This window comes from Poeciliopsis prolifica, unplaced genomic scaffold, assembly GCF_027474105.1.
Source record: "Poeciliopsis prolifica strain line A6 unplaced genomic scaffold, Auburn_PproV2 SCAFFOLD006, whole genome shotgun sequence".
Classification (NCBI taxonomy): domain Eukaryota; kingdom Metazoa; phylum Chordata; class Actinopteri; order Cyprinodontiformes; family Poeciliidae; genus Poeciliopsis; species Poeciliopsis prolifica.
This window is the reverse complement of record NW_026562381.1, coordinates 12,762,720-12,778,091: the sequence shown is the minus strand read 5'-3', so window position 1 is coordinate 12,778,091 and position 15,372 is coordinate 12,762,720. Positions and strand designations below refer to the sequence as shown.

The window sequence follows — 15,372 nt, the reverse complement described above, 5'->3', positions numbered from 1 at the left end:
TAGCAAGATAAAGAAGCTTGCTGTAAGTAAATGATTAATGTAGTGGTTCCACTGGCAGATTGTTTTACTTATAACAAGACATTTTCTATGTTGTTGCCCCAGTTTCAAGTCTTTTTCTGGTTCATGGATAACAAAACACCCACAGCATGATGCTGCCTCCACCATGTTTCACCGTAGACGAACAGTGTTAGTTTTCAAATCGTGTTCTCGTCTGACCAGGAAACCTTGTACCACTTGCTTTCTTACCATGAAATCACGTCTGGTGGTGGCAACGCTTTGACTTTGGGCTCCAACACGATTTTCTTTGTATCCTCTCTGACAATCACTATCCCGCTACTGCTGTGCTTATGAGATATGTTGAGGAATGGATGCTCTGCAGCAGAAAAGAAATTATAAATAAGACAGAAACCCACTCCAACAATAGGTAATATTCAAATTATTCTCATATCATTACATCATAATAATGTATCATATCTGTTACATCATGCTCACCATAAACAGTTACTCTAGCTGAAGCATTGTGGTATGTTGTTGCATCAGTCGCAGCTTTGCAGAGATACACTCCTTTGTCTTCCATTGTTATGTTTGGCAACACCAACGTCTTGCTCATTTTGTTCAAACGACCAAGTATCAGATCGGCTTTGGTCGTATGGTATCGATTTTCCTGGGAAAAAAGCATCGTAAGCATCATTACTGTACGTTTTGACGGTTATTTTTACAAAGCCAGGCCTTGCTTACTTTAAGCTTCGGAAAATCCCAGGTGAATCTTATTCTTCCGTTTGGTCTGGTCTCCCCGCTGCAGTTAAGGACAAGCGTGTCGCCAACCAACACTTTGACACGATCTGGTGTAACTTTTAAATCATTTATATCTTTAGCTGGAGAACGAAGGAAAATACGTTAGTAAATGTTTCATTTTCTGCAAATTTCATAATGAAATTTGAACTTACAGAATCTATGGGGAATGTAGGAGGACTGGAACTGGATCCCACCGACTTCAGTGCTACAGGTGAGCAGCGTATAGTAAGTATAAGGAATCTTGAACCCCACTTTGGGATCCCACACCTTCTCTTTATCCGTTTCTCTTGACAGCGGTGGATACTGTAGTGATTAAAGGCAAGGCCATTTGTTTTAAATAACATTTCTAAAAGCCACCTAATATGCTGTTTTGAACAGGCAATTGTAGGTCTATAGGATGCATAAAACATAATAGTTAGTTCTGCCTATTTTGAGCTCCTTTCATAATGAAATGCTATGAAACAACAAAAGCTGCTGCTGGCCACGCCCCCAGACCCAACGCTTGCGTGTGAAAATGGCTGCAAACACATTCGCAATTATACGACCGTACATCTTTGAAAAGGCTTAGTAGAGCCTCCTGCACAACCAACAAGAATGCAGCAGGTGGTTTCTGGATGGTGAGTCAATAACAAAACACTCTTCCTTTCCAGCAGCCATTATGCAGCAAACACTGGAGCTTTGCCTGGGTTGCTAGGTAACAGGCAGAATTCCGCTGGGGTTGCTAGGTAACGGTGCAGGAAGGCTTTTGACATGGCTCATTTTTCAGACTCCAAAAAAGATTAACTTATTGGCAAAAAAGCAGCTTTTTAAGTGCTTGTGTTTTTTTTAGAAGCAGCACAGACACAAATGGACATATAAAAACGTGTCTGCTAAACATCACTGACTGCAGAGAAAAGCTTTCAACTTCATTTAATATGTAACTTCTGCTTTACTAAGATCACCTGGGGACTAACATCTGCTACAGTGAGCATCTAATTAGTTTTAACTGTGTATACTGAGCGTGACCTCTGCAATCATTCATGCAAGTGGAGCACAGGCTCTGCTCCTGTTTGTTCCCAGGTCAGGAGACAAGCGTTGGGTTGGGACAGGAGGCAAAGGATGAGAAGGAAGTAAGGAGGCCAGGAAGGAAGGAAGGAACGGGGTCACAGTCGTAATAAAAACAGGAAGTTTGTACAATCTGTGCCATTAGATTCTGATGTGATGAACTTCAGATGAAATAATGAATGGATGTCGTTAAATGCTTTATACCTGCCGTTTCCTGAACTGTGTGCTGTTTCTTTTTTGTTACATTTCCTGATGCTACAAAAGATATGAGGCTAAATTTGGTCTCCAGGTCTATTTCTGCAGAGGAGCGCTCCTGGAGCACCTTCCTGTCCTCACAGGAAGCAGACAACGCGACTCTGTTTACCGCAGCGGAGCTTGCTCATTTACTGGAGCAAGGCTTTGGAAAAAAAATCACTATATTTTGATCACACTGCAAAAACACAATATTTTAGCATGTTGTTTTGGTCTAAATGTTTCTTGTGCAAATATTATTTCACAAAGAAATAAGAGTTTATTTTAAGTCAATAAGTCCTTAATGCTGATGAAAAAGTTCTAGATCCAATTGCAGATTATTTAATTTATGACATGGGACAAATTTATTATTGAAAGTGAAATGATCTGCCAATGAAACTAGAACTTTTACATAAATTTAAAGGAATTATTGACCTAAAACAAGGTTATGTTTCTTACTACAGTTACTTGTAAGCCACTAAGATATTTGGAGTAGAAACTAAAAAAAACCCTGAAACATTTAGTCACTTTTTCACCAAATACTTTTATACTCTTTTGTAAGTTCTTTAAATGGTTTCTTTTTACTTTTACTTGAGTAAAAATATGTTGACCACACATCAAGTGTGGGAACCAGTTTGGTTCCTGATGGAGACCCTGCACAGATGATAAATAAAGACTCCCTGCTGTTAAATTAACAACAGTTCTGTTTTCTCAGATGATGCACTGCGTGATTTTTCAGAGTTTCACATGAGCGCTTACAACTATTTAACCTCACAAGCGGAAGAAGTGCGACGGTTTTCTTACCGCTATCAGGCGTACAACAGTATTAGGCGAGGTGGTCCTGCATGGCACGACGAGGAGCGTTTCTTCTCCGTAAATGCTCAGAATCAGAGGTGTAGGAGTGTGAGGCTCAACAAACGGTTGTTTAGGGTCTGCAAAGGAAAAAAGCCACTAAAGTTACCACCATATATGAAAATATGTAGCAGAGAAAGCAATTGAAAAACAGACTGAGATTCAGACTGACAGACAGGCAAAAATAAAAACACAAAGGATGAAAAACTAATAAATGTGGAAAGAAAAAAGAAAGAAAGGAAAAGCAAAAGAAAGGAGATAAAGGAAAGAAGAGAGAAAGAAAGAGAGAAAGAATTGTAGAACTAAAGGAAGCAGAAAAAGAAAAAGCAGGAATAGAAAGAAAGACTGAAGGAAAGGAAGAAAGAAAGAGAGAAAGAAAGACACAAGAACAGAGAAACAGAAATAATGAAACAGTAATCTTGCTTCATAAGAAAACCACCTTAAATTTTATAATTTCTTTGTTTTAAATGTTTTAATTTATGCGTCATAAGATCTAAATTAAAAATAAAACACCTGTCATAATCAATATATTTATGACATTATTGTTCAAAGTATTAGGAAGAATTGATGCTCCTCTGCCTTCATCCATTTGTATTTCAGGTTTCTGTCCATCCCTCCTTTAGAAATAAAGTCTGTGCAGCCATACTTCACTCAGTCAGTTGGGATTGTCTCCAACTTCCCATGACGCTCCAAGGATTGGCACATATTTTTATCATTGCCCGAGCCTTCCCGCTGGATGGCCTGAGCTGAAAAAGGACAAAGTCCAGGAATTCAACGCAGAGATGAACCGATTAGTTGATTCTGCCCAGATAAGGCTGCAGAGCCCAGGAGGAGCTCTTAGCTTAGCGCCTGCTGGGCAGCCAGGCATCAAACTACAACGATGGGAACTCAAACAGTCTGTGATCGGTGTGAGGTCAAGCATTATTGCTGTGATGAAGGGACTTTTATCTGAGAAGTAAGCGTGTATCATAATCTAATAAACAACTGAGGGGCTTTGAAAATAGTTTGCCAGACTAAACACGGGCAGAGTGGAAACCACATTCCCAGAGCAACAAGGAAGGAAATGAAGAGTATCCAGCTTCATTCGAACGCAAACCATTTCTTGGACTCAAATCTAAGAACTTTGTATTTATATAAACTTCTTAGCTTTGGAGTTTCAGCTCAGGCTCCATTTGAAGAGTACAGGAACTGTAACCGGTGCGATGCAATGCTTTAGGGAAGACTTTGGAAACAGTAGCAGGAGCAGGAAATCAGTCAATGACCAGAGTTTCCTGTGCAATCAGGCTCACCCTTTAACCTCCAGGAGAAACCACAGCACAAACTACTCCCACTCTCTGTTTCTCTGAGGAAACCAGAGGGAAACCAATGAAGGAGGCTGCAGACTGCCAGAAAAATGGAGGATAAGCACAACTTTACACCATGTTTCAAATTGTTATGCGAGTGATATTTTCTCAAATTTTCTCAAATGTTCAATGCAAACAATAGTATAATTTTCAAGTCATGAACTATTACGGTATAAATCAAATTTCACTGAACAAAGCTCCCCTTGAGAACAGTAAAAACTCAAAATGCATTGTTCCAAATTATTCTGACACTTTAATCCAATTTGCATAATAATTCGGAACAGGGTATATATAGCTAGAGGAGTTTCTGGTGTGCATTAATATTTAAACTATTCTGCACCAAAGATTATCAATAAAGTTAAAATTTGGGGTCTAAATATGTTGAAAAACGTTTTTTAAAAAATTGCTTTGTTTCACAAGGACTGATAAATACTTGCTTTTAAGAAGAAGTGAAAAAAGATGTTTTGATGCCTTATATTATGGAAAATGTTTGTTTGTAGGTTTGTCTTATTTAAATTCTACTAAGACATTTGAACTTGAAACTAGATTAAAAATACTTGGTAGGGTTTGGTGTTTTTGCAGAGGTGTCCAAAGGTTTTTGTCAAAATCACTGAGTCGAAACTAATTTAGAAAAAAAAAAAGAATCCAAAATAAAGCAAATAAAGCATTTCTTATGGTCATTAAAGATCCAAAACTGGTTTGGATCTTTAATGATCCAAACCTGAATCGACATCAAGTTTAAAAAATGTTTTGGTTCAATTCAGCAAATTTATTCTCGATAAAAGAACAAGATTTGGGTTATTTTCTTTCAAAACGTTTGATTCACTGCAAAAACACAAAATTTTTGTTCTAATTTTTAGTGCAAGCATTTTAGTATAGCTGAAATAAAACAAAACTAACTTTTAAACAAGATGTAGAAACGCCTTCAAATTCAATAATTACTTATTATTGATTTAAAAAAAACTACTTGCTCTATTGGCAAACATGGGAAAATATCTTTTATGTGAAAAAATCAGATTTTCTAATAGCATTTTTTCTTCTTTTTCATGTTTTCTTTTTGAATCTGGGACCATTTATCATAAAAAGCAGGTCTGCAGCTTTGACTGACGCTCTGAAGTTTTGCAGCTCATTTGGGATAACCTTTGACCTCGTGGTTATCTCTCAGGTTGATGCCTAACCCTCTCTGGCCTGTCTGAGTGTTTTGGTGGTCTGTTATTCCTTGGCAGGTCTTCTGAAGAACAATGCTTTCCCTGTTTCTACAAATCTAGATTTAATCGTGTTGTCGAATATATTTATGGTTTTTATTTTAGAGAAAAGCAATTCTTCAAATATATTTCTCCACTTTGTCTCACTTTCTAGCATGGTTAGAGATTTATTTGTTTTTGTTATGCATCTTAACCCTCTTGCTTTACTGAATAAATGAATATAATTTTTTTTAGGATTTTTTAAAAGTTTTTTTTTTAACAAAATAGAACGATTTGTGTCCTTTCAGCACTTTTAATGCATCAATTTCTATTGAAAATACATTTTTGAATACGCCAACTTTTAAAATGAGATATTTTTTATTTAATTTTCTGGTGCTAAAATCCCTTGAATTTTTATTTTTTTTTCCCACTCTAGATAAAGATGTTTGTTAGGTACTTTAAATCTACTAATTTGCACATGTATGAATAAAAAATATCTAATTTTTGCACAGAAAAAACACAAAATCTCACCAAACAAAACTAACTTGTAAGTAACTTTTCAGCAGTATATAGGAGATTGTTTTAAGTCAATGATTCCTTGATATTGATGAAAAATATTTATTAAATTTAAACTTAAATTTGCACCGAAAAAATTTGCATGTAAAAAAATCAGCTCTTGAAATTTTGGGGGGAACAAAAGTCTAAACTGTTTGTTTGAAAGGGACTGATCGGTATTTGCTTTAATAAAAAAAATTCAAAAGACATTTGATGAGTAATATTTCTAAAGAGGGGAAGTTGTATAAAACACATTTGGGGATTTTTATATCATTTTATAACGTTTTTCTCGCATTAAAAACAGAGATGAAGTGTTGCTTTGATTGATTAATTTAAGTTTCTCGCAGGACTAGTTCTTAAATTAGACTTTAAAAACATTGGAGGCATGTTTTTGAAACCTGCACTGTTGACCCGATGTTGCATTGGGTCAACATTTTGTCAGGAGTGTTTCCTCCGTCTCACCTTCCACATAGACGTAAACTGAGGTGGAATGCTCTGAGCCAGATTTGGAGTATTTGCAGGTATACGTCCCCGTGTCGTTGGCCGTTAAGTGTGTAATTGTGAGTCTGCTGCAGTGTGAGTGATGCTTGGAGTCACACTTTTCCACCTTCACACCCTCCTCCAATTGGATCAGTCGATTTGCAAGAATCCATTGTAAGATCCCATGACCTCTGAAAAAAAGAAAGAGAAAGAGAGAGAGGCGCAGATGATTATATTTACCAACTCTGTGCATATTTCAGAACTATTTTTAGTTAAAGTGTCACAGCTGGCAAACGGCCTTGCAATCTTTTCGGTTCAGAACGGCAGCGGCTGCTTCCCCCCCTTTGGGGATTTTCTGCCCTGATGTTCATCCTGAGTTTATTTGGAGTTAATCTCGAGTCATCCGATACCTTGAACTTTCACATGGGAACATGTTTCTCTTGAAAGACGTGCTCAGCTAACACATTCTTTCCACGCAAAACCCATTTTAAAACTCTCATTAAAGCGATCCCACAGGAACATCAAACATGTCTAGTATGCCGTAGACTTTGCCTGCAGAAACTTTTGGGTCAACCAACCTTTAGTTCTCATCCAGTGACAGAAAACAACGCAGGCCTATATGCCTCCTCCGAGAGGCTCGCCATATATCGCCTTGTAGGGAAGCATTACATTAGATAGCCACGAGTTTCTGCGCATTCTTTGCAAGCCTGCGAAATGATGCAATGCCCTAAATACTTTCTAAATGTGAATGTAACGCACTCGGGTCCCACCAGCTCTAAGGAAAATAGCAAGAGGCCGATAAATTTGGACCACCACCACCACTGGTTCCTGTCAAACACTGTGGTTGTTTATTTTTCCTCTGGTCTGCAGCCTCATATAAGATATAAAAGCAAGACAATTGCATTTTTGAACTCTCTATTGGGTGCTGCTATGAAAACAAATCAAAAACTAGATAAATATCAACTGGATTTCTCTGGTTTTGTATGGTTATTAAAACTAGCCATTAATAGTCATGCCTTTGAAACCAAAACTTCATATTATGTGGATTAAATCCACAAAAATACCAACAGATGCATAAAAATTAATAAAGTTTCATAATAAATATTCACATTTTGAATATGTCTTCTATGAAATATTTACTATGTCAAGTTAAGACACTCCAAAAACATAAAATCTTACCAAGTACTTTTGGCCAACTTTAGTGCAAATATCTTAATACACTTCAAATGCGACAAACTAACTCACAAGTAGTTTTTCATCAAGACATATGATGGATTTTAGTATTTTAAAAAATACTCGAATTTTAACATATATAAATTATAAGTTAAATAATCTGCCAGTGAAAAAAATACTTTTTCATCAATATTGAGGAAATATTGATTTAAAGCAAGCTCATATGATGCTGAAAAGTAACTTTTAAGTTAATTTCTTCTTATTTCAAGTGTACTAAGATATTTGCACTAGATACTAGATTAATAATACTTGGTAAAACTTTGTGCTTTTGCAGTGTAAGTCTGGTTAATTATAATTTATGTTAAAATATCTATAAGAACTCGTGCAGCTTTGGGGAAATATAAACTTCACCATCACTGGTGTGTTGCGCTGCGTACCTGCAAGTGAGGTTCAACAAGTTTCCTTTATGAAGAACCAGTGGATTATCAGAGGGACGGATTTTAGGATCCTTGTCCACTTGTCCTGCAAAGACACATAAACACACACAGCTCAGCATTTACAGTTCCTCAGTAATGGTGTGTGTCAGTCACAGTTTCTCGCTAGGAATGCAAAACACCGGTGGAAATTCCCATGATTCACTGCATTGCTATGCTTGTGGGTTTCTTTCTTTTGTGCCGTTCTGCCTCTGCCCCTGCAAAGTGATGACCCGCTGCGCGTGTTTCCGGCACCGGAGGGCAGGTTGTTGAATCGGATGGAGGTCCGGAGCGAGCAGCTGCTCGGACAGTCAAAGAGCTGCTGCATGTGTCAACCAGATTCTTTTTTTTATTTAGACCTTGTGTTCCGAATGTTTGATTCTCTCTTCTGTTGCTATTTGTCCTGCAGGTCAAATATGTTTCAAATCACTTCCAGAGAGCTAAAAATCAAGAAACTCATGCCCCATTGCAGAAACACATTGTTACTGCTCTATATGTTATTTTATACCAGTGCCGTAATATTGAAAATATAAATTGTAAATAAAATGTTATTCATAAATTTGGAAAAATTCAAGTATTTTTTTAAAATAAAGATTGATTAATTTTTAATAAATGTTCTTATTTTTCTAATTTAAAAATTGTAATTTTTAACATAAATTTTAAATGTTATAAACTTTAAGAAATTTATAATTTTTTTCAACTGAATTCAGGTAATTTTTATTTGTATTTATTTATTATTTTTATTTTATTTTTACAAGTTTTTAAATACATTTTCCCACACTTCTGAATTGGAAAAATGTATCTAAATTTTTTATAAATTAAAAAAAAAAATTATTCTGGAAAAAAATAGACATTTTGAAAATTGTATAAATTCAAAAATGTTATACATTTTCAAATTTTTCCAATTTTTGGGGAGATGTCAGTTAGTTTATAATCAATAATATAGAAAAACTCATTATTTTACATTGAAATAATATTCTACTTGGTTTTCAATTTTTTTAATGAATTTTTTTTTTAGAAATGTAAATTCAATAAAAGAAATCTTTGTTTTGTGAGTTTGAACCTATTAAACTACTTTCAGTGTGTTATCTAACTTCCCTGTACATGATGCTATAATAACCCGTGACTGTTGTTGCTACTTCTATATGGTTTGCTGTTCTTTGTGTACTTGTTGCACCTCATTATTTAGTAACAATAATGATAGTAAAATCTCTCTAACAGAGGAAGCGCTGTGTGATTCCCTCTGATGTTCAGGAGCAATCACCGTCACAGATGCGGTTTCCTTCTTTTCAGAAAATCCCTGAACAGACTGACACGGCAGCCCAGGAACACAAACTTTATCAACTCTATCCTTCAAATAGAGTTTGAGCGTCTTTGGGGAGGCCTAAACAATGAAGTCGCATAAACCCAAGCTGATGGACATGCATGTGTAAGCACATCTGCACCTGGAAACCCTGACAAGCACAAAGCGTTTAGGAATACACACACTCTGCACGCTGGCCAAGTATTTTCCTATTATTTGGAACAGCTGTTGTGCTAAGAAAGAGCCAACGTTGGCAGTGGCACTTAATATCCACTTCCTAACTAAATATTACAACATCATTGTTTTATTGTTTAGGGCTGAGCAGACTGGGAGGGCTTTTCTCTCACACGCTGTCATGTTGTTTCACCACACAATTTTAACTACATCAGAGATTTTCTGCTCTATGTGTCTCCGAACCGACCCATTGAACCATTTCCCATTCTGTGACCCCAAACAGAATATTAGGATTTTACTTGATAGAAACTAAAAGGTATTGTGAAGTGGAGGAAATATCACACTTGGTCTTCTTTGTTTCTTTAATAAGAGTTAAAAGTGAAAGATGGATATGTACTCAGCCTCCCTGAGTCAACGCTTTGGAGAAATACTTTTGTTAGTTACACAGCAGAGAAAATGCTCCTCTGATCGCAGCATGATACTGCCATTACCATGTTTCTTATTACAAATAGTGCTTTATGTTTCACTTTGGTTCGATCTGATCAAAGCTGTGGTGAAACTGATTGTTTTGCCACAGCTGAAATTCAACAACGGCTTTCCTCTTTTGCATAATGACGAGAGTTGAGTAGTAACTAGTTTTATTACATTTATTTGAGTAAAATTATGTTTCAGTATCTCTACTCTTACTAAGTATAATTTTTAGGTGCTCTGCCTCCTCTGCCTACGACTAATTATTATCTTAATTCCCTCCCAGAGCCGTTAATCTCTCTTGAAAAATACTTTTTTCATTTGAGGTGTTCAAACGTTGGGATGAGTTTTTTCTGCTTACCCTCATCTTTTTTCCTGACCTTTCTGGTGTATTTCTTCATCTTTGCGATGCTGTTTGTTTTCTGAAGAAAAGCAGCTGGATTTATTCTGAGATTAAATTACATACAGATTAATTCTGTTTGCAATTACTGAAGGAAAATGCCAGACTGGGTTTTATGTAAGCGAAGCAGAGAACATTCGCTGAGCATATTATAATAAAGAAGCTATTTATTAATATTTTAACAGTTTAGTGGATTTTATTGATACATTCTGGCCCTTTAAGAACTTTAAGATCTTGATATGGACCAAACGCTGTTACAAACTTAAATAAATAAGTCTGACTTACATTTTGAAAATCGAAACCCGCCAATAGAGAAACGATGTGAAAACTGGGCATCCTGTCCTCTGAAGCTGAGATGATTTCAGTCCCTTTTCCTCAGTAATGAAATACAGATGGATGAAACAACAGGGGTCACAGGCATGAAAATAAAGACAAGAGAGCAAAAAATAAAGAGAGAAATCTCATCGTCGTCTTTCCCACAATTCCCACCTGCCGCTGTCCAGCTCTGACCCTGCAAAGCATCCAGACTCTCCTAACCCCCTGTACCAGCTGTGTGATGCATTCCTGTTGGATATTTTCTGAAGAATCCCAGAATTTGTGCTTATTTTGATGGTTCAAAGGCCCTGGAGCTGGTTCCTATTAGCATCTATTAAAGGGAAAGAGCAGGCTTGGATCAAACAGCGTTAAGGAGGAAGAGGACGGGTCATTTTCAGCTCAAGCCACTAAGAATATACCAATTGAATAATATTAGATGTGGAAAAATGTGTGGTAATTACAGTGGAAAAAAATAAAAACTATATAAAACGACTTATAACCTTTGTCTGCTATTAAGCCAGAGAAAATGTTTCCTCTTTTAGGTCAGATATGATTGCTTAAATGATTGTTGCCAGAAAAATTAGAGGAATTTTCCTTTAACCTTCTTGAAATTCAGAGATTTACTTATGTGCTCTTTAGTCAAGTTTCTGGATAAACATGATTTTACTTATTGTAAAAGCTTGGTTATCAAAAGACAAATATATTTTGTCATAAATAACATTTTCCTTTGTTAGAAAATATGGTTGGTAATTCTTTTATCCTGAATACAAATACAATCATGCATCACTTTGTGAAAATGCAAGCGAAACAATTCAAATGTTTTCTTTTTAAATAAAATATTGAACAAATTTCATGTAGAAATTGAAAGATAACAATTGAAAAGTTACAGAAAACAAAAGAAAAAGTGTTTGTAAAGGCAAAGTGTTACATAAACAGAAGTCCTGAGACAGGAAAGACCTCTGCCAGGGTGTCATCTGTTTTGAACTGTGCGTGACAGTCGCTTGCAGCAGCTGTTGCATAATAAGAGACAGTATTACTGCAAGAGGTGACTATAGAGTCACAGATTCAAACAGGAAAACCCAAGACTCTGCCCTTCAAGTGCGGGAAATAATGTGCGGAATTCCCTTTTCTTCTGCAGAAAATACATCACATCTTCCTGGTTGTGAAGATTCCTGGTTTCCTGCTCTGTTATAAGAAATTATGACAAACCCGGCAGAGAAAAAGGGAATCTATCTTTTATTTTATTTTATTTTTTTAGCAATGCTAGTCAACAATATTGTTCTCTTGTTCAACCTTCATGACATTAAACAATATTCAGAAAGGGATGTGCGATATGACATAAAATTCATATCACAATTTACAGCTCTGGAAAAAATTAAGAGACCACTTAAAATTACAATTTTCTCTGGTTTACTCTTTATAGGTATGTGTCTGAGTAAAATGAGTAACATGTCTATGAAATTCCAAGCAAAACGTTAGTATTTATTTGCAGAAAATGAGAAAAAGTTGAGAAACTAAAAAGACACAGGGCTTTCAGACTGCAAATAATGCAAAGAAAACAAGTTTATATTTATTTAGAAACAATACTAATATTTTCTCTCAGGAAGAGTTCAGAAATCAATAGATAGTGGAATAACCAGGATTTTTTCAGTGGGCTTCAGTGGGCTCTTCATGTTTTTCCAGAGCTGTATATTGTGATACAATTTATATAAAATTCATAAATCCCCAATGTCTGACCGTGACATCTGCCGCGCTCCATCTGAGCATCGCGCTAACATCATGGGAGGTTAAACCTGAGCTAGGTTCAGATCACTTGTTTATCTGCCTTTTAACCAGCTCTTCCTTTGCTGCTTCCTGCTTGCTCTGTTTTGTTGCCAACCGGTTACGTCATCAACAAGCCGCGGTTTGTTTTTACCGTGGTTAGCCGTGGCTACAGATCTCTATCATAGGCCACATTTCTATTACTTCTACAGTACATACCTTGCATTCCTAATTGAGAGGGAGATAAATTGGATTTAAATGCAGCAAAAGTGGATTTATATTTTCTAAACTCCCAGCACTTTCTCCACCACAGTCACCTGCCATAATAAGAAACATTTGTCCTGCAGTTCTCTTTCACAAGCATTCTTCCTAACCTCTTCTCCTTTTCTGCCAACTGCAAGGTTATGACAACAGTTACTGCAAGCTTCTTTTTTATTAGTCATTTATTAGCCTTTGGAGATTTGGGGGCAAAATGCCTCTGACTCCTCTTAAAAAAGCAAAAGAACTGAACATCTGGACTTGATGGGTGGCCAATCTAAGTTATATAAAGCTGAGATGAGCCAAGAACCAGGAGTCTCCTGCATGGGAGTCTAGATAAGTAAACCTAAAGAATTCCTGCTCCATAACGTGTAATCAGGGCAGGTAGTTAGACAGAAGCCCCATAAAATTAAAATTCCCTGCAGGACTTCAGGAAAATATGTCGCTGCATGCATCCAGATGGACCAGATGTTCTAATAGTCAAATAAGAACAGAGACATATAGAGTAATTTGTAAAGAAGGACGTCTTGGGAGGAATGATTTTTCTTCGTCTTGTTTGACAGTCCATATCAGGTTTTTGTTTTTTTGGCTCGAGCAATGAGCCCCCGCTGAACTTGGCTGACCTCTTGCCACTCCTATTTTACTGCTTTATGTATATGAGGGAAATGCAATAAATGAAAGCAATGCTAGACTCCACATTTATTAAAAATATGATTCCCAAAGCTTATTTATGAAGTTAGAAGAATTTTTTCTCTTGCAGGAAGAAGCGTTTAACTGCTCAAAGTTGACTAACCTGAAGCAACTTAAAAGTTAAATATTACCAAATTATGTGACTTTGTTCCTTTGACTCCCTAATTGACTAAAAAAGTGCTTTTATTCTTTAAAAGTGCTATTCCTTCTCTGCATAACTCAGAAACGATAAAAAAACAATTCTGATCCTTTTGTTGAGTTAAGAGAAACTCATCGCAATTTTATGTCCTTCAGCAAATCTGTTACACACATCAGCAGATTGTGTCTTATAAAATGACTAATGACTCTACCACTGCAAAGAAACAATGCCCCCTGCTTCCTTTCTGCCATTGTCTTGTGCATCAGGTTTGAGATATTTAAAAATCATCTCAAGAAGTTACAGGAAGACATTTTTTGTGCTCAGGTAGCGTGTCACATTTCCGTGACCTTTACTAGCCAGAACAATCCCAAGCTACCTCTTGTCGCTGCATCCGTTTCCTGCGTGCGTCTTTCCCACGCTTTGTGTGGACAGTGAAGGAAATCTACTTAAAAACACTGCTAACAAAAGCTTCATATGCTCAAAGTGTGTGTGAGTAGGAGGGAGGCGAAGGGTAAGAATGGGAACAGTGTTTCCTTTGTTTGGATGGGTTGTTTATTTGGAAGCCGTAGTGTGTATCGACCTGACACAAGGTGGAGGAACATCCATGTTTTCTGCTCCGTGTCGTTTTGCAGGAGCTGCTCTCAAACAATGAAGCTGATTTCACAAACAGAAAAAAAGAGAGAGGAAAAACTTGCAATGTTGTCTTCTTCACTCAGAGATAACAATTCCTGGAATAAACTGTTTCCCCTCAAAAATAAAACAAAGAGCAAAGTCTTGAGAAAATCTGGGAAAACCAAATGTGTCTATGAAATGACTCTCATGTTTCCAGAAAGAAATCTCCCAATTTACCTGCCAGGTTCAATTGATTTTTACGACCCAAATTTTTAAGAAACTTCAAAGGGACAATACTGCCTCTAGCGGATGATGTCAGAACTTCAAACAGAAAATCCTAAAATGTGGGTGCAAGTTGTTTTCTGTATTTAAAAAAATAACCCATAAAAGTTGGACTCCATAGGTTACAACCAGCAGTATAAAACGACTCACATTCAGAGCTTCCTTTAAGAGTAGAGCCAAAATCAAACAGAAGTGCTGCAATCATTCATTGAAAGAACCAAACTGCCCAATATTCACGCTACAATTTTTTCTCTACAGTTGTATTCAATATCTTACCAGCTGTGAGTGATGCGCAACAGAAGATGACGGCGAGCAGTTGGAAGCAGCTGGAAGAAATCATCCTTCCACCATCAAAAAAATAAACAAAAGTTGCGTTTACAATATCAGGTCCCTTTCGGAGGTTTTTTAGATCCAGATGTCTACCAAACGTCCCCCCCCTTTGGAGCGCTCTCTATCCTTTCAAAACGCGTCTTTTAAATCTGCAAAGCCTTTTTCAGGTGAACAAGCGCAAAGTTGCGGCGGTTCTGATGTATCCCATGTCCATCCAGGTTTCGCGGGGGAGCTCTCCTGCGCAGCAGCTGGGAAGCCCAACTCCAGAGCCCGCGGTGGAGAGACGGATGGACCGCTGTGTCAGCAGGACAGGTGCACCAAAAAGAGAGAGAGGAAAGCTAACATATAAAGGAAAACAAAAGTTTAACCGGCTCCCTTTTAGAGCTTCTTAATGCGCGTAATAAACCAGAAGAAGAATCAATCAGCGACCGGCTTTCCTGCGCGCCTTGGATCACTTCTCCTCCCTTTCAGTCTCTGAGCTGCACTTATCCATGCGTGACATCAGTTTTG

The 15,372-nt window shown here is 37.0% G+C and overlaps 1 protein-coding gene across 2 annotated transcripts in view; it reads right to left on the bottom strand.

Annotated features, from left to right (window-relative positions):
• The window catches only part of LOC129360552 (vascular endothelial growth factor receptor kdr-like), a 52,650-nt gene extending 37,278 nt beyond the window's left edge, over positions 1-15,372 (bottom strand). For both annotated transcript variants that reach the window (XM_055030864.1, XM_055030865.1), the window contains exons 1-8: positions 14,809-15,372; positions 8,095-8,179; positions 6,467-6,675; positions 2,875-3,002; positions 948-1,098; positions 739-875; positions 493-664; positions 247-373 (exon numbers count right to left, since the gene is read on the bottom strand). In XM_055030864.1, coding sequence (XP_054886839.1) covers positions 247-373; positions 493-664; positions 739-875; positions 948-1,098; positions 2,875-3,002; positions 6,467-6,675; positions 8,095-8,179; positions 14,809-14,872 — 1,073 coding nt within the window. In that variant the 5' untranslated portion in view covers positions 14,873-15,372. The remainder of the gene's footprint in view (positions 1-246; positions 374-492; positions 665-738; positions 876-947; positions 1,099-2,874; positions 3,003-6,466; positions 6,676-8,094; positions 8,180-14,808) is intronic.